The sequence below is a fragment of the Balaenoptera musculus genome, chromosome 7 (assembly GCF_009873245.2).
Source record: "Balaenoptera musculus isolate JJ_BM4_2016_0621 chromosome 7, mBalMus1.pri.v3, whole genome shotgun sequence".
Classification (NCBI taxonomy): Eukaryota; Metazoa; Chordata; class Mammalia; order Artiodactyla; family Balaenopteridae; genus Balaenoptera; species Balaenoptera musculus.
Window position 1 is genome coordinate 39,689,075 of NC_045791.1, and position 23,615 is coordinate 39,712,689.

General features: G+C 37.3%; 1 protein-coding gene across 1 annotated transcript; it reads right to left on the minus strand.

Moving 5' to 3' along the window:
- Nucleotides 1–21,602: 21,602 nt before the first annotated feature.
- LOC118898085 (peptidyl-prolyl cis-trans isomerase A-like) lies at nt 21,603–22,184 on the minus strand. The gene has a single exon (XM_036858011.1). The coding sequence runs from the start codon at nt 22,140–22,142 to the stop codon at nt 21,648–21,650; it is 495 nt and encodes a 164-aa protein (XP_036713906.1). The 5' UTR covers nt 22,143–22,184; the 3' UTR covers nt 21,603–21,647.
- Between the last annotated feature and the right edge of the window lie 1,431 nt (nt 22,185–23,615).

Here is a 23,615-nt window from a genome sequence, read left to right on the forward strand (position 1 = left end):
AATCCTATGCAAATTTTGCTGTAAATTGTCTATTACTGTCACCACTTGTCAGCATGTCACCACAACAGTAGTATCTTAGACCATCATTCTCTCTAATGAGTAAATTAGAGGATTGTGGAATTAGAAGAATGCATATTTTTAACAGTAACAATCATAATAAAATTATGATGAAAAAAATCACAATAATATGGAGTCCCCGCCTCCTGCTACAAGAAAAATTGCAAAAGGAAATACTGAAAAGATGGCCTAGGTTAAAAGCATCGTTACTATTAGAAATCACTTAATGTTAATCTAAAAACTTTAAGAAGATAAGTGGATTTATCCTTTGCAATGCACTTTATAGATGTCATGTTTCAAAGTATGGTTTAAGCATATAAGGGAGGCGTAATCTCATACACAGAGGTAAACCACAGCATCTGGGTTTATCTTCTTTGCTAATCTTTAGATTAATTTTTCTTTTCTCTGTTTATCCCTATTGTATAATCAACCCGGACTAAAATTTACTTCACCTACGTAAGCATTTATCACAGTATCCCATGAGGAAGCTTCAAATTCCAAGAGATATGCACCCATGTAGACAATTCCAGTACATGGCAGCTTAGGTACGTTATGGGTATAAAAGCATGTCATTGTCTTCCCTTGTTATAATGAATAATGTTGTAGAAACCTATGAAGATTCATACTTCCTAACACACCATTTACAAGTTTCCTGTCAGTTTTCAAGTCAGCCTGGGGCTAAGAAATGAAAACGGGATGTATGTCAATTTAGTAAATAATTTTCAGCCTCTACACGTAGTTAAGAGACTTTGATATTAAAATTTTTAAATTGCTGCTGTCTCAATTAGTGACGCTACAATTAAGATTTTTTACTATTAACTTAGTTAACTAACCTTTCTGCAAGGGGGGGTCCAGGTCAATGATGTAGATTTAGAAGCATCATTACAAAGGGTAAAAATGAAATTCAAAGAAAATCTTATTCATACATAATGCTGTGTATTGCAAAAACATTTACTGGTGCAGTTTTAATATCAGGGATTATACTATGTTATTAAAATATTAGAAATATATCAGAAAAAAACCCTGAAAAAGACAGGGGATAAAGGAAACAGGTTAATTTGAACAAGATATATTCCCGGCACCAATATTGATATGATTGAGCCCTGACCTTTGGAATATTGCATGCATTATTAATCTACTGAAGACAGTAGGTAATATGACTTTATATGCTTTTTAGGTTATAATTTGCATAACTGGGGATATAGTTTATTTTTTCAGCGCCTTGCATGCTGTGAGTGCTCAATAAATACTAAACATCAATAATATGGTATGTGGCGTATTCCTGAGCCTTCTTTTGCATGGCCATCTGGAAAACTCTTGTGTTGTAAACACTGATTTTATTTTGAGTAAGAATGGAATTACTGCAGAAGTTGTTTAGCATTCTTGGTTCAAATTGTTCCTCCTTTTCACCCTTTCATTTGGTAGAAAATGTGAAATAATCCAAAGAATCTAAAACTTTTCAATGTTAGAAGTGAAAGGTTTGGATAGATTATAATTATATGATGTCAAGTATTTTATTAGATTAGCTTTTCATAACTCTTTTAGAAATCTATATCCTTTTTATTTCTATAAATTCTTTTTAGTTTCATAAATTCTCCTCTTTACCAATTATATATATAGGAAGGTAGTTAGAAGAGGCTTAATTTTTTCTGCTCATCCATTAATCTATTTTTATAATTGAGATATAATTCACATACCATAAAATTCACCCTTTTAAGGTATGTAATTCGATGGTTTTTAGTAAGTTCACAGTGTTGTGCAACCACTACCACCATCAGTTTTTAAATATTTTCAATTCCCCAAAAACAACCATGATGTCCATAGCAGTGATTCTTCATTTTGCTTCAATCTCTCCTATACCTGCCATAGACAACTGCTAATCTACTTTTTGTCTCTATAGATTTGTTTATTCTTAACATTTCATGTAAATGGAATTAAACAAATGTGGCCTTTTGTGACTGGCCTCTTTCACTTAGCATAATGTTTTCAAGGTTCATTCATGCTGTAGCGTGTATCAGTAATTTGTTTCTTTTTATGTCAAATAATATTCCATTGTATGGATGTACCATATTTTATGTATCCACTCATCAGTTGATGGAAATTTGTGATGTTTCCACTTTGGGGCTATTATGAATAATGCTGATACGAATATTTGTGTATAATTTTTTATGTGGACATAGGTTTTCATTTCTCTTGGATGCAGACATAGAGGTGGAATCACTCGGTGGGTCATATGGTAAATCTATGTTTAACCTTTTGAGGGACTGCCGACTATTTTCCAAAGTGTTTGTACCACTTTATATTCTCACTAGTAGTGGATAAGTTTCCAGTTCTCCACTTCCTTGCCAATAGTTGTTATTATCTGTCTTATTGATTATAGTTATCCCAGTGAAGTGGTATCTCACCATGATTTTGATTTGTATTTCCTTTATGGCTAATAACTATTTATTTTTAATCTGCTAAATAACCTATATAGCCTAAAAGTTGTTAGAAAGGGTGATCCGTATAAGGACCACTGAGGTCAATTGAGAGATAAAGGATAAAGGCAAATTCTTCCCCCCAGACCACTTGAATTAGATTCAGATTTATTAAAACCAGTCAGAGTGGCCCAGGAAATCCACAAAGTTCAGGAGAAATCAATAAAGTCCTGAGATAAACCCACATGAAAACATAAAGATATTGGCGGACTGGCCTTTATATTGCAGTTTTTGCTACAGTGTAAGACATTCTCAGTAATAAGTGTTTGGGCATTTATCAGTTAGGATCCTGGCAGGAAACAAATGTCATATTCAAAGGAGGTAATTAAAAAGAGTTTAAGAAAGGGACTATGTACAGAAATGTGGGCAGGGTTAGGGGAACCAGCAAGGAATGGTGCAGCGCCCAGAAACTAGCAATAGTGCTAAACCATTACCACCCTTAGGCCTGAAGGATGGGGCAGGATGTTTCCAGTGCAAGGAGTATATCTGTATCTTTAAAATGTGAACAGATTTGACTGGTCCTTAATGACAAAGTGCTCTGAGAGTTTTCCTACTGTATCAGGTGAAGGGTGGTCCATACCAGAGAAAAGAAATAATGGAATTCAGGTGGTCTGGGTTGCTGGGCTCTTAAGTAGTATTTGGGATCACTATGGTGAAGCTGCCATTTACACTCTAAACTGTAAATCATGTATCTTACATTAACTATCTCTCCTTAAAAAAAAAACCCAGAAAACAAACAAACAAAAAACATAGCCTGGATATTTCCTTATGGCAATGGCAATGATGCTTGAGTATCATGATAGTCATATCTCTCACAGTTGAATTATTAGATATATTTTCATGTTAAAAACGAGGTTCAAAGCATAAAGTCTACTGTTTCAATGCATTTTCAACCAGAATCAGAGTATCACTACAAAGATGTTCTAGAAAACTGATGAGGTAGAACAAAGAGGAGTTCTTGGGAAAGAGTTAAACAGCTTGGTGGCCTACAGGATAAGGAAGGGGCTGTTCCAGACAGATGAGGCTATGCAAGAGTGACTTCAGAAACAAACTGAAGGTATGTTCAGATTTTAAAACAAAATAGAACAAAACTAGAGAACATTTTTTTTCAGATATCTTTATACCATAAATACTTAGTCTCAGTAGGAAGCTCCTCTTCAAGTCAGTTGATTTGAGAATCTGAATTCTTCACAGCAGAGTTAATACCAGCCATATTACCCACGTTGGAGACTTGATGTGCATTAAAAAGTGTTGCTCTTTGGATATCTCACATCTCTGTGGGTAGTTTGTTTCCTAATCTTCACCCCTTCTTTCCACCTTAAGCACAGAAGATCAAATGACAGAGAGCATTTTGTAATTAGTTCCCTCACTAATCTAATATCTAATTGACTGGCATAGTACAGTGTTTCACTTCTTCAAAGGATAAATATCCCAGGAAATCAAATCATTCTAACATGGCCCCAGCTATCAACACATTTCCTAATTGTTGGCAAATGTGTACGTATTTTTACAACGTCTTACATGGTTTCATTTAGAAAAACTGTACTGTGTGGGGTTTTTTTTGCATATGTATAGGTGATCTTGTTAATCAACACTTTACATAAGCATGTGTACTGTTCCTCATTTTTATGCAAATCGTTTCTGCAACCAGACAGGTGTATTGTCTGCTTTCTATGCATCATCAAGAAATCCAATAACTTGGCTGTGTACCTACATCTGGTTAGGGTTTGACCCAATATGTACTTGAATGTGGATTTCAAATACAGGCAGGTGTTGAGCCTATCAGAACTACCAGCAATAGGAATCTCATTCACCCCTGCAAAGGCAACCAGTGATTTAAAAAAAAAATATATTATAATTTGAACTTTGATGCTGAGGTCTTTTTTTGGGGGGAGGGCTTGTTTATTTCATTACTGAAGCACCACTGAGTACCAGGTTCTCTAGAATTCTGTTATGTAGCGAAATATAGCTGTACACAATTTTTGAAAACTGACACAGAAAATGAAAAAATTCAATTAAGTTTCAAAATCACAGAAAAACACGTGGTTTATGTTTGGTGGTGTATTTTTTAGTGTTTGCCTACGGAAGTGGCTTCCTCAGTGGAGCACAGAAGTCAGGGAAGAGCTGGACAGTGGGCACGAGACAAATCATCCATAACAAACGGTACCGCTGTCCTCTGACTCTCCTTTGCCAGCACCCCTTCCCCACCCCCAGCGCACTGGAAAGAGGACACGGATGCCAGTACGTATAGGCAGCTATTAATCAAAGAGCCCCTTTTGGATCCTCACATGTTGAGAAGATTAAAGCCTATTTTTAGTTTTCAGGGAACAGAACTGCTAACACATAAGGTCACAACTGGTTGCTCTACAGCAGTGAAGATTTACATTCCCACAAGAGAGAGGAAGTAAAAAACGAGAAAAGCCAAGATGGCTTTGAAAACTGTCTGTCGTCTCACGGCCATGCAAACAGCTTAAAAACCCTGGGAGAAAAGAGAAAAAAGATGTGACCACCATATCAGTGACCAATTTACAACCTTGTATATATGTGCCCTTAATTCCTAAGGCATATTCTTTTGGCAGAATAGACATTTGGTAGAAAGAAAAACCATTTAGTCCCTAAAGCAGAGAAAAGAAATCAGGGGAGGAGGGAGTTGTAGAGGGAGTGTTGACAAGGCAGGGGCTTAAAAATGACTGAAAAAATATAATGACCTCATACTGAGCACTAGAGAGAAGGAATGAGAGAAGAGGACAAAACAGAGGGGAGAAACAGGCAGATTTAGCATCTATTTTATAAGAAGGGGGAAAAGGGAGAGAGAGAGAGGAAGAGAAGGAGGGGTGGAGGGAGGGAGGGAGGGAGGGAGGAGACGTAATTTGCCATTGTAGAGCATCCCTTCTAGTAGACTAGACAGGCAGCTGCTTCTGGAACTGACTCAGGGGCCAGCTCCTTCCCACTACGGCTGCAGACACATAGCTGACACCTCTCTGAGGCCAAAGGAACATGTCAGGCCACCATGAACCTAAGTTAGTGAAGAGCTGCCTTACTCAGATAAAGCCTTCTAGATAATGAACAAAGTTCAACTAAACTCTCAGGGTAAAAACTACCTCTCAAATAATGATCATGAATTAGAATATGGCAGACCTGGACTAAAACAAGGAACAGAATTGAGTGAGTCTGACTGCTATTCAATTTGCTTCGCTGAATGCCTTAAAGTGAGAGCTGCCGGAATACACCAACTTCAAATCCAGGAAATCTGCTTGCAAGAGACAGGCTAATCTGATCCACTGGTGTAAAGATTTTAAACCTGAGTGAAATAAGGGAAGAAGTTTAATCCACTGGCCAGGGGTGACTAATTCTACCCAGAAATACCCTGACAATGGGAATGAGACCAAGATCCCACAGGTCAATACAGCATTTGGCTCACTCTGTTCTACTTTTTGTCAACAGTGGTTCTGCCCATTGTTACAAAGCCTATTTCTTCACTAGGCATTTTGTAAACTGTTCTAAAATTTTAAATGTTCTCTTAAACATTGGTGGCCTGAAAATATTAATGAGTATTTCAAAATTGTCTAAGTTGAACCTAGAGGGGCTTCTGACTTGAGTAGAGCTGATTCTACAGGTAGCATACAAAATCCTTTCGAATTATTGTATTTATTGTTCTATGCAGCATCATGGTTTGATGTGTTCATGGCATTCAACAAACATTTATGGAATGACTGTTTCAATTGTTTTCCCAGATGTTGGGATGAAGGAAATGTGAGGATGAATAAAAAGTGTATCTGTCCATGAAGAGCTTGGAACAAGGCAGAATGAAAAAGTACTAGCTCCTACTTTAATGGTTAATAGAGTTCGAATTAAAAGAAAAAAAAAACCTCTCAGCATTATTTCCCTGACTTATCCTAAGGGTGAACTAAATGTTTAAGTGTATTATAAAAGATCACGTTCTCTTTACTATTTTTTCTTTTACCTGAGAATTCCCGTCAGCGTTGAAACTAGAAACATAGTTTGTGGTTTCTCAAAATTTCACTGACTTCAGCATGTTAAAAAGAATACCCAAAAGGCAGGTATGTTTTTCTTCTGTGCTACTTCTCAACTCTTTCTTCCCCTCCTCCTGCACAGAAAAAAAAAAAAAAATCTTATAACTATAAACTGGTCTCCTGCTTGGATTAATTTTCTTCACCAAAACAGTGACCATTGTCAAATGCCTTCTTACATCTCCATGGAAACTGTTTCCTTGGCCATAGACAAAGGTCTGCCTATAATACAATGCCAGGAGAGTGTCTGAGGTTGTAGACCCCTTGTTTAAAATCACAGTGCAAGGGTGTAATGTAGATTTTATATTATTTCTGCCTGTCTGTTTCAGCTGGTAGGCCTTCATTCCAAAATAATATTTTTTCAAATGAAGTAGCAGAAAACAGCTTTACATTTTTGTTATCCCTTCCAGCACAAAATAAAAAATGCCTGTGCTGCCACTACCTGATTCAATCAAGTGGAGTACATTCGATACCCACGGGCTACAAGTGCTGGAAAAGCTGACTTGTATTTTAATTAATAATGTGCTACACTTTCTCAACAGCTAGGCCTTTGGCAATCTGATTTGCTTTGTTCATTATTTGCTGTAAACAATTTTCAAACAACATGTAGGCAACTCTATTTCTGAATATCTCCTGCTAATTCATAACATTAACAAAAATATGGAGGAGAATTTTTTCTTCCTTGCCAACAAAAATCCTGATTAAACTTTAATCATAGCCAGTAGAGGTTTTGGGTTGGGAATATTGGGGTTTACAAGTCCAAGAGATAAATACAAAAAAACACAATAAATTATATATAATAAGTATATACTGCCAGTTAACTAAAACACATATAACCAGGACAAGGCATAGGTGTCCTTGAAAATTTGGTGACACAGTATGAATAAAATTCCATGGTCGTTATTCGGTCCATTGCCATGGACCGAACTGTGTCCCCCAACAATTTGTATGTTGAAGTCCTAACCCCCCGATCGACAGTATTTGGAGATAGCATCTTTACAGAGGTATGAAAGTTAAATGAGATCATCAGGGTAGTGTCCTGATCTTGTAGGATTAGTATTCTTATAAGAAGAGACATCAAACAGCCCACTCTCTCTGCCACATGAGAACACGGTGACTGGCTGGCTGCAAGCCAGCTAGAGATCATACCAAAAACGGGATTATCGAGCACCTTAATCTTAGACTTCTCAGCCTTTAGAACTGTAAGAAATAAATTTTTGTTGTTTAGGCCACCCAGTCTGTGGTATTTTGTCATGGCAGCCCAAGCTGACAAATATATTTGGAGAAGAGGAAATTGAAAGTATTGAATCGCTCTCTTTACATTAAATAGAATATACACTCCTTCCCCAGATGGAGGTAAATGGTTAATCTTCACATCCACAGGACAGGAACTTCTTAGAATAGTATTAAAGTTTAGGAAAGAGGACTTGGTTTAGATATGAAGAATAACTTTAGAATTAGGGACATATATGGATGGAAGAACAATTTCTTTCCTTTGCATGGCACTTTATGGATTACAAACCACTTTCCTACAGATTGGCTTTACATCATCCCTATAAAGTCTAAAAGAATTAGCGTCTCCAGTTTTGAAATGAGGAGACTGATCAAGATTATACAAGTTATAAGTGGCAGCACAAGGAACAGGTAATAAGGCGTATACATGGTGGAACAAAGGTTAAACTTCTGATCTTGAATGTAGCACATAATGAGAGGCATAAAAGGACCAGTTTTGAAGCCCATTTTTGAAGTATGAATGACTTAAGAGGATAATTTAAGTATTTAACTTTCTCCTCTTTCAAGTTAAACTAATACTACCTTTCAAAAGATAGTATTCCCATCATTTTAATGGAATCGACTAATTTAAAACTTTCATAAGACAATAGTGACAATAACTACAGCTGAGATGAACCTGGGTTGATATCGTCACGTACAAAACTATTGATACATTTATTAATTTACTTATCATTCATGTAACAGATGTGTAATGAGCACCTATATTACTTCAGATGTTGTATTTAGTACTGAGTATACAATAGTGAAGAAAATAACCATGATCCCTGCTTTTAAGGAGCTGACATCTACTTTTTTCTTTTTTTTTTTTGGTGTTAAAAACTTTGAGCATATTTATTTATTTATTTGTTTTTATAATTAATTTTTATTGGAGTATAGTTGCTTTACAATATCGTGTTAGCTCCTACTGTACAGCAAAGTGAATCAGCTATACATATACATGTATCCCCTCTTTTTTGGATTTCCTCCCCATTTAGGTCACCACAGAGCACTGAGTAGAGTTCCCTGAGCTATCCAGTAGGTTCTCATTAATTATCTATTTTATACATAGTATCAATAGTGTATATATGTCAATCCCAATCTCCCAGTTCATCCCACCCCCCCTCTTCCCCCTTGGTATCCATACGTTTGTTCTCTACGTCTGTGTCTCTATTTCTGCTTTGCAAATAAGATCATCTATACTATTTTTCTAGATTTCACATATATGCATTAATATACGATATTTGTTTTTCTCTTTCTGACTTACTTCACTCTGTATGACAGTCTCTAGATGCATCCACGTCTCTACAAATGACCCAATTTCGTTCCTTTTTATGGCTGAGTAATATTCCATTGTATATATATATATACCACATCTTCTTTATCCATTCGTCTCTCGATGGGCATTTAGGTTGCTTCCATGACCTGGCTATTGTAAATAGTACTGCAGTGAACACTGGGGTGCATGTGTCTTTTTGAATTATGGTTTTCTCTGGGTATATGCCCAGTAGTGAGATTGCTGGGTCATATTGTAGTTCTATTTTTAGTTCTTTAAGGAACTTTCATATTGTTCTCTATAGTGGCTGTATCAATTTACATTCCCACCAACAGTGCAAGAGGGTTCCCTTTTCTCCACACCCTCTCCAGCATTTATTGTTTGTAGATTTTTTAATGATGGCCATTCTGGTCGGTGTGAGGTGATACCTTATTGTAGTTTTGATTTGCATTTCTCTAATAATTAGTGACGTTGAACATCTTTTCATGTGTTTATTGGCCATCTGTATGTCTTCTTTGGAGAAATGTCTATTTAGATCTTCCGCCCATTTTTTGATTGGGTTGTTTGTTTTTTTGATATTGAGCTGCATGAGCTGTTTGTGTATTTTGGAGATTAATCCTTTGTAAGGAGCTGGCATCTATTAATGCTAATTCCATTAAGCCAAAATGTATCTAGGACTTACTAGGCAGCAACCCCTAGATAGACAAAAATTTAAATATACAAAAATAAGGTTTAATGATTATCTGTAATAAAAATATTGTGCGTTAAGAATTTTAATACAATATGATAGGTACAATCACATAGAAGTATGTGCTAGATCCAATGGTGGCATAAAGTCAGAGATTATCAACACTTCCTGAGGAGGGGAAACTCAAAGAAAACATCTCATTTGAATGAAAGGAGGAATACTAGGTACAAATGGTGAGAAAGGGGATTTCTTTCAGGTGTAATAGCTCGTATAAATATATACAAGTCAAAATTAAGTGTAGGTCCAGAGCAGAATCAGTTTCACATACTTTCATTTTTTATGTAGATGGGTAAGGTATAATTATGGATATATTATGAGGGTTAAAGAGCAATGAGGCTGGAGACAGAAATGGAACCAAATCATAAAGAGTTTTAAATGTCACACAAATAAATTTATTTTATAGAAAGTTGGAAACCATTGAGGAGTTGTAAACAGAATAGTGAAATAATCATATTTGTGTTTTAGAGAGACATCTAACAAGAATGTGGAAGATGAGGTAGAGAAATGTGAGACTGGAAACCAGGAGATAATTGAAATAAGCTGAAGTGAATAAGGACCTGGACCAAGGCAGTGGAAGTGAAAATGAAACTCCTTTATTGCTATAGTCGGTCAAAAAGATCATCCAGCTCAGTCTCTTCTTTTATGAACAAGACCTTCAAAGTCAGTGAGAACAAGTGACTTACCCAGTGGCACATAGAAACAAGGCTTGATCTTGGATCCCCTCATTTCCATTCCAGCCCACCTGTACATGGAAAGGCCTCAATTTCATCTTTATCCTATTGCACATAATGGTAGAACTGTATTATGTGGAAAGATTATCTAGAAAGATGATCTTTCTCTTGGTCTGTTCATAGACTCCCACTCAAGCCTGATGACTTGTTGATCACGTAATCAAGTAAAACACAACTTAGGTGGAGAATTTAAGGGTGTCCAGGCAGCTGAAAGCTGCTTCTTATTTCCCAGGGCTTTCAGTCTTAAAATAACTCTTCAGCTACTAAATGCTGGCTTATAAAGCTGCCCTGTAACTAGCCAGTCAAATAATGTCACACCAGTCCAGCCCCATCCAGAAGAACAGGGCCTGCAAAGGAATTTTTGCTAAGGACATCAATACCATGAAGAGTCCCTGTTCTCATGAGAGAAGCATATGGTGTAACTTGGACCTCTTTGGGGCCAAGGAGTGTACTTCTTGGCAAATCACATCAGCCTTAGAAAACAACCTACTTTGAATAGTATTAAGTTACTGCATGGGGTTACAATCTGTCCCACTATGTCTAACGTTCCCAACAAATTTCTTGGCAATTTAACCTTAGACCCATCAGCTAAATTTTTATTTTATCCTCACAGTTTATAATAGTACTTCAATTCCCCCATATTGGTATCACTAGGTTAAAAGCATTACTTGTATTGAGTGGAGTTGTTAACACTGGATTTACTCAATTGTTCATTCTATCTGCTGAGTTTAAAGGTACTCCTTCACTTCAACTTACTGTAAGAATTGAATAGGATTTCCAAATTCCCAATAGACACTAATCTTTGGGATTTGGGAATGAAAAACTGGAATTTTAAAAAATTCTCAGTAATTCTCAAAAACACTTTCTTTATGTAATAACACTTTCTTTATGTAATAGTAATGAGTGACCATAGTAATAAACATAACTCATTCGCTGTGACAGGGTTAAAGTTTCAGAACTTTTCTGTTAAAAAGAGATACAGTATTAAATGAACGTGTCATTTTGATTTAAGACATGTCTGACAATGAGCTAACTGATTTCCTCTGTTTCTTAAGATACTTTTAACGTTTTTCAATATTCTTTAGTTGATATTATAAATATAAATTATTTAATAAATAAAAATTATTAAGTTTAGTGTTATTTACAAAGAACTGTAACCTATAGAGTATATTCAAACACTGGAAAATGCCAGTGAATATTATTGGGTGGTATTTGAACAAAGTAACATTCTGATCTCCCAGCAAGGTTAAAGGCACTACACAGAATCAAATGTCGAAATTACCAATTTAAGGACTTATTTTGCTTTCAAAACTTGTTTATTCCTGAAGCATCCCTCACAGGATTTATATAAAGTATACTACGTGTATAAACGTGTTAATATTTATTTTATTTACAAGAATGATGAACCACTAGCTAAAGACAGGACGACAAACACACATTTATAACCTGGCAACTATTCTATAACTAAACAAGCTGACTCGTTAGGATCTTGACCACGTGTCTTTCCCCTTATCCTTCCCTGGTTCTAAGAAGCATCAGCTTTATTCCCAGACTCCACATATCAGCATTTCTTACCCTTGCCTTTGCCTTGAAGTTGTCCCAGTAATGTTTCTAGGTGGATTGTTTAGCTTTAATTCCTATGGAAATAATATTTTTTCGCATTTTCTTGATTTCTGAACTGATTTTTTTCTCAGGATTTAGGATTCATAAAAACATTAATTCTCCCAAGAAATACCAAGAAGAAATTCCTGCGTGGAAACACTAGACCCAATCATTCCCTTGCAATCTGAAGTTACAGTAGACACCAGCCACTAGAGCAGCCATTCCAGGATTTTGAGAATGTGGAAAGTGAGTTAATGTCCACAGAACATCCACGTGGTCAAAAGTCTATAATTTATACTCACATAAAAAAGTTCTTAATTTCAATTAAAAAATAATTTTATTTCAATAGTACCTTAGTCAAATGACTAGAGAAGCAATTACTCTTTTTTTTTATAAATTTATTTATTTATTCATTTATTCAATCTTTGGCTGCACTGGATCTTCGCTGCTGCATGTGGGCTCTCTCTCTAGTTGCTGAGAGTGGGGGCTGCTCCCCGCCGCGGCGCACAGGCCTCTCACTGCGGCGCCCTCTCCTGCTGCAGAACACGGGCTCCAGGCGCGGGCCTCAGCAGCCACGGCACACGGGCTTCAGTAGTTGTGGCTCACAGGCTCTAGAGCACAGACTCAGTAGTGTGGCGCACGGGCTTAGCTGCTCTGCGGCCCGTGGGATCTTCCCGCACCAGGGCTCAAACCCGTGTCCCCTGCATTGGCAGGCGGACTCCCAACCACTGCGCCATCAGGGAAGCCCGAGAAGCAATTACTTTTTAAAATTTCATTCATTTTGTACTATTTATTTTGGAATCAAGGAATCAACTTGTATCATGATACTTATTTGTCCTGAGGTCTGGAAAGATAAGATGAATTTAGCAGGTTATTCACTAAATCGATCTTATTATAACAAATACAAATTGTATTTCTCAGCCTCTCGGAAATTTCATAACCTTCTGTAATAGGTGAAGTACATATATAAATAGTAATTATTAAGGGATAATTATTAAATTATGCCATTGCTCTAAAGAGAATAGCTTAATCTTTTTTAATTTATAAAACCAGAATAGGCTCTGTACTCTCAGTGATGGTCATTGTTTATATAATCCTTGCATCCTTTTTGTGGATTTCACCTGGATGCTATACACAAAAAATAGAGACCAAGGACCCAGTATAAGCCCCTGACATAGCATTGTGACATCGGGTTCACTGGAGAAAAGGGGACATCTCTGTCAGGATCTCTGCTCTCTGATTAATGAGGAGGCATTCATTACAACTCAGGAACGGACAGCACCTCCACAAACTAGGAAATTAATTTATTAGTCTATGGGCAGAGGTTAAGGAACATGAGAACGAGAAAGAAAAGGGAAAATAAAGGACAAGAAAACAGCTGAAGCAGTACAGAGATGTGAAGTCACATATGTCACAGGCTTAAGAATAGTAATAATGACTCCTGGAAATCAGCACATATTTTAAATAAGTGTAAAATTCTTTAAATGATTCAATTAAATGAAAAGATCTAAATATTAATGATTCAGCTAAATGTGTTATTTTAAATGTCCCCTCGTCACTGTCATTTATCGATATATAAAACTGATTATATTAAGTTTTGTTGAAAGATCAAAAGAAAATGAAGTCAGCTACTAAAAAATAGAATTTTTTAGAACATGTTTACCACCTACTGCCTAACTAGCTGGTGTCTCAGTAGCCAAGCCAACGGGAATATATTAGATGGGATTGCTTGCTTACAAGCATGACCATTCCGTGGGTCTGGATAGAAACCAAGGCTGTCTGGAAGCCAGAGACCCAGCATAAGGTTTACGGTGGAGCTGACTTCTGCTTCCATCACCTCTCTCCACGGTCATAGCGATTCTCCGAGAGGGCTGGGACCTTTGCCCTATCTTCTTCCAAAAGTGTATGTATCACTTCGGACAGTGCAAAATGCAGTTATTCAAAAATCTCTTACTCTGAAAGAAATAAATGCCTTTCTTCTAGGGATTGTTGTATAAAGCGTCACATCCACCATGGAGTTTATTATCACTGGAACTAATAGTGATGTGATGTCATTTTAACATATCATACCTGTGCCAGATGCTGGCTAGCTCTTCATCAAACCTATTATTTCTTCTTCTTCCTCAGAACACAGCGAAACTGTATTTTCTTCCCTTCCTTGTAGTTGGGTGTGGCCGCTAAACTCAGCTCCAGTGAATAACTTTTGAGTGGAAGTGACTGACCCACAAAAGCCTCCCACACAAAGTCTTTCACGCTCTTTCTCTTTCTGCCAGCCCGGGGGGAGGGGAGCCTTGGCTGTGTCTGGGTGCCATGCTCGAAGAAGGCAAGACCACAAGACGAAGAGTCTGGCTCCTTGAATCACCACTTAGAGGAGAGGCACCACCAATTCAGAACACCTGTTTTGGATTTTATGAGGCAAAAATATAAATTTCTGTTGTATTTGTGCCATTACACATTTGTCACCGTTATTGTTAAAGTAGCTAATGTCACTTACCTATTACAGTAGTCATCGCGATGGAAAGCCGTGTTTTATCACACATTGTTCACAAACCTCCTACCATCTGTAAGGCCAATGTGAATTTTCACTACAACAGAAACATGTCACTCATGCACCGTTAAACATATCACTTTTAATAATTAATTTAGAAAAATGTAACTAATTATTGCTCACCACTGTATTTCCAGGATCCCCTCTGCCTTATTTTCCTCATTCAGTTATAAGTCTCAGGTCTTATTTTTTAAACTTTCAGTGTGTTAAGAATAGTAGATACTAGTTGATAGCAGTAGAAGGAAGCTGATTGAAATCATGAGTGTTGTTTATTATTCTGAGATTTATTATTTTACTTCATATTCAACTTTTATACTTCCATGGAAGTGAAAAGAGCACAAAGACATGAGAAGTTAGTTCAGTCCAAATTAAGCCTACGAACACTTATTCCCTCCAAAACAAAAGCGAAACAAATTTGATTTAAAGGCAAAAGTATATAAATAGTTGGAAGGTTTTTAAAGTGTCATCAAGCCATTTTGAATTATAGCTAATATATGAGGAAAACAAAGACTGTTTTTGTGATATTGAGAGTTTTGTAAAATTGACCATTTTAAAATGATCATCACAATTGTGCTGCGAGAAGTAGCACAGTATAACTGACTAATCTCTACTATTTATTCTGTCATATCCTTTCCTTCATTAAGCGTTTTGTTTAGAAAAAGAGAAAAGCTATGGAAACTGCTTTTCCCTTCCCAAAAGAGTATCTGTAAGTCACATATGTTACAATACATTTGCATTCTTAAACAAATAGAACTCAGGCAGACAAATTAAAAATGATTATTTATGCCCTAAGAAGCCACGTTACCCTCAAGTGCCATCCAAAGGTCAACCATTGCCTCAAACTCTGCTGCATCTACCGTGACCTGGAAGTACCATTGATAATGACCCCTCGGCTGTAGGACTTGAAGACTTAATCATTTGACATACAAGCTGCCCGCGGCATTCAGAGCTGGCATTTTCCTTTGTGAGATGTACACAAACAATATGCATTTTAAACAATTCAAAGCCCCAGTGCCTGAAATAGACCTGGCACGGCTCTCCTCCTCAGGAGCTGCTTCTCACCAGCTCAGCTCTCCCTCGGAGGCACAAGCCGGGGAGCATGGAGCTGGCGGAGGCAGCTGGAACGCGGCGCTGCACGTACTATTGGCATTTCCCCCACTTTTCAAGGCACGCTTGTCATCTGTATCATAGCAAACTTAATTACAGGGCGATGTAACTCCAGCCTCTTGGGGGAGGAATTTTTACGCATTGTTCAGAGAAAGAAAACTCTTTGCTGGGGAAACTTTACCCCCTCTTTTTCTAAGTGACACCTGAATTGAAGGCATTTGCGTAAAATATCTTGATTGCCCTGTTCCTGTAAGTTGTGCCACTATATCTTTATGAAAAGAAACAGATTATCAATAGAGTGATCTCGACTATCATTGAGATTCACCCAAGGCCTCTGGAGAGAGCTCGTGCTATTGTAACTAAGGCAGAGGAAAAGCCGCGCGTCTAGAATCTGTTTTCTAATGCCAGAGAGGAAAACGGAGGGTGGTAGAAACGACAGTCCTTTGCAGGAAAGAATCCTGAAGGCTAATAAAAATGACTCCCAGCTTGTCAGTTGGAATTTTTTTTTTTTTATTGGAGTATAGTTGCTTCACAATGTTGTATTAGTTTCTGCTGTACAGCAAAGTGAATCAGTTATACGTATACATATATCCCCTCTTTTTTAGATTTCCTTCCCATTTAGGTCACCACAGAGCACTGAGTAGAGTTCCCTGTGCTATACAGTAGGTCCTTATTAGTTATCTGTTTTATATATAGTAGTGTGTATATGTCAATCCCAACCTCCCAATTCATCCCACCCCCCCTCCCCCCCTTGGTAACCAAAAGTTTGTTTTCTAGTCTGTGACTCTATTTCTGCTTTGCAAATAAGTTCATCTGAACCATTTTTCTAGATTCCACATACAGGTGATATTATATGATATTAGTCTTTCTTTTTCTGACTTACTTCACTTTGTGTGACAACCTCTATATTACTAAGCCATAAAAAGGAAATTGTTGTTTTAAAGAAGAACTACGTCTCTTTAATGTGAAAGAAAAACGAAAATGATCAGGGGATTCCTCTGTTTAAAATGACAGTTTCATCTTTTCGTAACCAGAACTACCCAAATACCTACCTATCATTTTTTAGATAACCAGTGGGAAACCTCACTCCTTTAGCAGATGTCTTTTGCTGAATTGCGCATGGCCTGTGCATCCAGAAAGTGAGGAGAGCTTCCATTCTGCACAGCATGCAGACATCCCAAAACTCAGGCCTACCTACTGAGCCAAATGAAATGTCATGAATCAGCTATAAGGTCATTTGGCAGGAAATCACCATCAGTAGGCATTGATTCAACCATTTATTCATTCAAGAAACCTTTGCTGAGCTAAGTGCTGTATTTGGTAGGAAGATGGCTCTAGGGAAAAAGAGCCAGATGTGTATACAGATTGCTAGAGCAGGCAGTGTTGCAAGTGCTGAGAAGATTTACCCTGGAGTTATTGGTCACAGGTATTTGATTCTTTTTTGCTATTTAATATTCCTCATAATTTATTTCATTCAATGAAGGATTTAATCTTAATAAAAAGGGGGGGGGGGCAAAGAAAATAAACCAAAACACAAAAAAAGCTTAACATCATGAAATGTGACGTCCCTCTCCAATTTTTTCCATTGCCCGACACCAAGAAAATGAAACCTTTCTCTTGCCATGTGTTGTGTTTTAATAAACTGTACATTAGCTTCGTTCAACCACTCCAGCCCCTGGCTATCCAGTTTTCTGTACATTAGTTTTAAATACACATAGCTTGCAATAACACCATAGCCGAAGCTGTGCCTCAAGTTAAGAAATGGTTAGGATTGCTTTACATTTGCAGTCCCATTGAAAACATTTATTCAATCAAAGGGAAAAAATAAATGTAGTCCCTCAGCTCTGTCAAGTATAAACTGTTATTGATCCCCTAAATGAAATTTGTTCATGCTGATCGATCAAACACATTATCTTTTTTTTCCAGTCTATTACCAGCAATTGGAAACTCTCAAGCGTCAATAGTTGTTTGACCATATACAGCTGTAAATTTAGACAGTTGCTTTCAAACCTGAATTATTTTTCCCCATCCATCTCTCCCAAAAAGTGACGTTGACATTGAGATGATTTCTCTCTGAGCTGATTGTTAAAAAAAATAATTGAATAACATGGTGACGATAATTGGTGTCTCTCCTGCTAAGCTCCATGGTAGTAGGAAAGAGTCAAGCTGTAAAACATGGCTTTAGCAACAGCAAACCCACCAGCCTCCTCTCCTTCTCCTGGTCTCCTTACACTGGGGGCCATCCCAGCTTCTTCATACATTGTTAGCCACATTTGACACAGAATCATTTATTATTCAACTTTCCTCCTTACAAGTTCTGTTAGTGTTGGGTGGCACCTGACTTATTACCCCACTCAAGTTGTATGCACCTTACATAACAAATTAATCCACTAGGAGCACAGCCTCTCTATAGGGCAGCCAATGTTCATATCAGAGATGTACTTCAGGGGAGCTTATATTTCCACAAAGTTTTAAAAAGCAAGACTGAGCCAATAAAGGCAATGGATTCCACTCATTCATTCATTCACTCATTCATTTATTCATCCAGCAGGTTTGCAGGCCATTTATTCATTCATTCTGGTCTCATAGTTCTGCCTTATATTTCTACTTAGATACCACTATAAAATGGCCTATTGTATCACATATTTATTGCACTGCAAGTCGAATTTATTTCCTGTATACACAGTGAAGTACAGTACAATAAGTTGATTATATGGATGTTGAACTTGCCCCAATACCAACACAACGTGTTAGGTTCTATAGTCATAACAACATGAATCTGACAAATCCCAGAACAGATCTAAATTGTCTAACTAAAAATGTAAATCATTATAGTTAACCAGAGGAACATAAGCATTTGTTTGAAATAAGACGATTTCACTCCCATTTCAGTATACAGGGAGAATTCTAGTGTTCTTATATTGTTTCTCAATAATGATATATTTATATTTTATGATAATAGACCATTGTTTACACAAATTCTGTCAGTGAATGGATACATGTATTGGGTAGATTCAAGTATTATAGTCTTTTTCCCCCTATTTCACCATTTGGCCGCTTATCAGAGCAAACCTTCGCTTCTAGATTAGACTATAAAATCAATTTCCCACTGCTAGTTTCAGTTGTCAGCTCTCTAGAACTCAAGTTATATCTTCAAAAGGAACTTAATTTACGTTGACTGTATTTTTTAAAAAGTAACTTTTACCTCTCTTTTTTTGACACTTTAATTATTTTTTATTGAGGTATAATTGACATTTAATATTATATTAGCTTCAGTTATACAACATGATTATATATTTATATTTTGCAATATATACTGCAAAAGGGTCACCACAATAAATCTAGATAACGTTTGTCACCATACATACTTGCAAAATTTCTTTTTTTATTCAGATGAGAACTTTTAAGATCTATTCTCTTAGCAACTTTCAGGAAAGATGGATGCAAAGATATAGAGATCTATAGTGACAAATGCATGTGTAAGTGAGGCACAGAGATGTGCAAAGTAAGGGATACCTGGGAGTGAAAAGCTTCTACACAATTAGAGTAATACTATTATGAAAACAATGGAGAAGAAGTGACTTGGGGTAAGAGACCTACAACTCTTTGCATTTAACATGATTGCCAGAGTCATGGGTGTGGAGGTGGGCAAAATGTCTAAAGGGGTCAAAAGGTATAAACTTCCAGTTATAAAATAAGTAGGTCATGAAATGTAATATACAGCAAGGTGACTATGGCTAATAACACTGTACTGTCCATCTGAAACTTTTACCTCCTAATTGCTATCATTAGGGACCTACGTTCTAGAGCTGTCAATATCATATATGTTTGTCTTCTATCTTGCTGATAGGTAATAATTTTCCAAGCAAGCTTAGAGAGCAGTGACTCTTTATTAAAACTTATAAAAGAGGGAATCACAGGATTTTAAAAATTACTCTGGAAATTATTGCTGACAAGACTGTCTTGAATTCCTAAGCAGAAAAGACACTCTGAGAAGTTAACATGCCTTGTCAACACAACAAGCTAGTGACTTTTCTGCCTCGTTTGTATAAAAAAGTACTTTTTAGCAGGTGTCATTCTACTATTGTCTAAAGTTCCCCTTCTCTTATGAAAGCAATAAAGGTCATGGTCTGTTGAAGGAGAAAATAAATATAAAATGCATCAGCATACAAAACCAGATTTCAATGATGTTTACTGATCATAAATCTTAAAACTCCAGATATAAATATGATAAACAGTAGGCAACAGATAATAGAGTCAAAACGGGAAAGATATAAAACTCTAAGAAAAGGCATTATTGAATAGTAAAGCCCAGAAAAGGGAATATCTGAACTAAGAAGTTCGGAAACGAGAAATAACTTCAAGTGTTAGAGAATCATATTCTTTTTGTAGACAAAATATAATTGCTGGAGAGAGATCTTCAGGATAAAAAGCAGTGTCAAAAAAAAAAAAAAAAAAAAAAAAAGCCGTGTCGTTGGCCTGTTTACCGTCTGTCAAAATCCCCAAATCATTGTTTCTTCTACTTCCTAGTGAATTCACAGAAAAATAAACTTCACGTTAACTCTATTAAATCAATTACCAGTCAAGAAGTATTTTTGGAATTAATTCCCATAAAGTAATGGATAATATAAAACTTCATGATTCCTGCTAATTAGGACAGAAGCAATTGATGTCACATGTAGTTTAATTTTAGAAATGGCACTATACACAATACAGTGGGAATAGGGCACTTTAAAATTAATATTGACAAATAGTACTGCGGGTTTCCATAATGTTGAAAAAATACACACTCCAGAAAGTCAAACATAATTCTCATTTTCTCCTCATAGAAGAATCAATACAATTGAAAGAAAGTCCAAATTAGCTGGAGTTCATTTTCATCCTGTACTATTGGATGTGAAAAAAACTTGATTCCTCAATTCATTCAATCTTCTTCTTCCTATATACTTAATGTGACCATTTGATTCTGGTTTATGGTTATATGGATGGGAATCCTTAAAAACAACAACCAAGAAAACCCCAGTATTCATAAGGTCAATATTGTGAGCATACTTAGAACTCATTCTACTATAAAGAAGTGCTGGATATTCGTTACTCACAAAAACCTTAATTTGAGCAATAAACTATTTTAATTTGAACCACAACTGTACAGAGTTTAATTAGTAATAGGTTGACATCTAATTGTGTATAGAAAGCTGCTGTTCATCCCTGATTTGTTATCTCTAAATGGTTTTGGCAGGGATGCAAAAGAATATGGGTACACGTTGTATGAATGTCTAAGCCACACTGCCTTCGCATGACAGCTCAGAGTGCAGAACTGGATCCCCACAGACACAGAAAGCCTCTCTTATTTTTGTTGAAGCAATATACTGTTTCCTTTAAAATTAAGGAAAAAAACTGTACAGATAAATACTAGAATTATTTTGTTTCTAAGCCAATACTAGAGTTACTCACCTTGGATTCATCATATTTTAAAAATTTTCCAACGGTAATAAGAACTAATGCTTATTGAGGCAGTGTTTTACGTGTTTAAATGTATTAATTCTTTCCATCTTCACGTTAATCTTCTATGGCATAATAACTCATCTTTTTTTTTTTTTTTGGTTGTTTAGTTTTTATTTCATAACCATAAACTTAACTTTGCAATTCAGCTAAACTTGGAGGGGAATAAGGAAAATATGGAACCCGAAGAAGTGCAATGATTATAGTATATTTTGAGCAGATGGGGATGAAGGGGTGCTCTCCTGAGCTACAGAAGGAATGGTCTGGTGGTTAAGATAAAACACAAGTCAAATTTACTATTAGATTTGTCCACAGTCAGCAATGGTGATCTTCTTGCTGGTCTTGCCATTCCTGGACCCAAAGCGCTCCATGGCTTCCACAATATTCATGCCCTCTTTCACCTTGCCAAAGACCACATGCTTGCCATCCAACCACTCAGTCTTGGCAGTGCAGATGAAAAACTGGGAACCGTTTGTGTTGGGGCCAGCATTTGCCATGGACAAGATGCCAGGACCCGTGTGCTTCAGGAGGAAATTCTCATCATCAAATTTCTCCCCATAGACGGACTTGCCACCAGTGCCATTATGGCGTGTGAAATCACCACCCTGGCACATAAATCCCGGAATTATTCTGTGAAAGCAGGAACCTTTATAACCAAAGCCTTTCTCCCCAGTGCTCAGAGCACGAAAGTTTTCTGCTGTCTTTGGAACTTTGTCTGCAAACAGCTCGAAGGAGACGCGGCCCAAGGGCTCGCCGTCGACGGCGATGTCAAAGAACACAGTAGGGTTGACCATGGTTGGGCAGCGCGGGAGGTTCCGGGGTGGCGGCGTCTGCAAAGCCCATAATAACTCATCTTGAGTCATACAGCTCGTTAGTGGGAAAACCAAGATTTGAATCCAGAAAGGTTTGCTTCAGAGGCCATTTTTTCTACACTATTTTGCCTTTCAAATAAAACAACATGACCGTTTATGCCTCTATAGGAACAAACCCAGTACTTGGGCTAATGTCTTTGCTGCCGTGTAGTAGACACTGTGGTGTCTGGAGGTTAATCTTGAGGATTTGATGCAATAATAATGATATTAAGCTATCTTCCTACAAACTGTAGAATTCTTCACAACGAACAATCACAGCCAAATTGCCCATTTTTTTCGAGTGCACATTAAACATTAACCAAGATGGGCCATATTCATAGACCATAATACAAATCTCAATAAATTTGAAAATATTCAGGTCCCACAAAGTAAGTTTTCTGACCACAGCAAAATCAAGTTAGAAATTAACAACAGAAAGATTTCTGGGAAAGTCCTAAGTATTTGGAAAATAAATAATACTCTTTTAAATATTGCATGGGTTAAAGAAAAATTAAAAGAGAAATTAGAAAGTACTGTGAACTAATGAACATAAACATATCAAAATTTGTACGATGCTGCTTAGCAGTAACCTACAGTAGAGGAACATTTTTAGAACCAATCCCCTATATTATAAAAAAAAGTGAGGTCTCAAATAGTAACCTCAGAATCAACTTTAAGGTATTAGAACAAGAAGAGCACGCTAAACCCAAAGCAAGCAAATGAAAATCGCAGAACCTGGGATGATGCTGGAACACCCCTCCTAGACAACAAGGACTGAGAAGAAGGACCACACTGCAAATGGAAGAGGAGCACTTTTACTTTGACTGCATCACCCTTCCTGCAGGCCCGCATGGCACCGCACTGAGAGGGTCCTCCTAGGCCTACAGTTTCTCCAGGAGATAAAAAAGATCCCAAGGTGGACCTCCAGCTTGGCCAGAGTTGTGGGATGCTTCCTGGGAGGCTCCCTCCAATATCATCTCATGGAGATCGTTGGAGGGATATATGGAGCTTGACTACTTGGTATCAGATAGAGATGGAGAAGAGGAGTGAGGGCTTACAGCAACCAGCACTCAGATCTTGGTGGGTAATGTGCCTGCTCACAGCAGCACCTGAGCAGAGATCCCAGCCAGCAGTTCTGCTCATCTGCAGAGCCAGTGGCCCCATCTGGCCAGGGAACTGGGTTGGTTTGGATCCCCAGCCAATTGGCCATACTGGACATAGAGCCCATTCTGCAGCCCCATCCAGAAGGAAAGCAAATTCCCAGTCCTGCCTAACTGCTCAGCGTAACCTCAAGTCCCACCCCTCTGGGAAGCCTGGCCACAGATACCCAGAAGCTGCATCCTACATCCCACTTTGGCAGGGAGCTAAGCCAGCAGCCCTGCCCAAATGTTCAGCATAACCTTTAGTGGCATAACA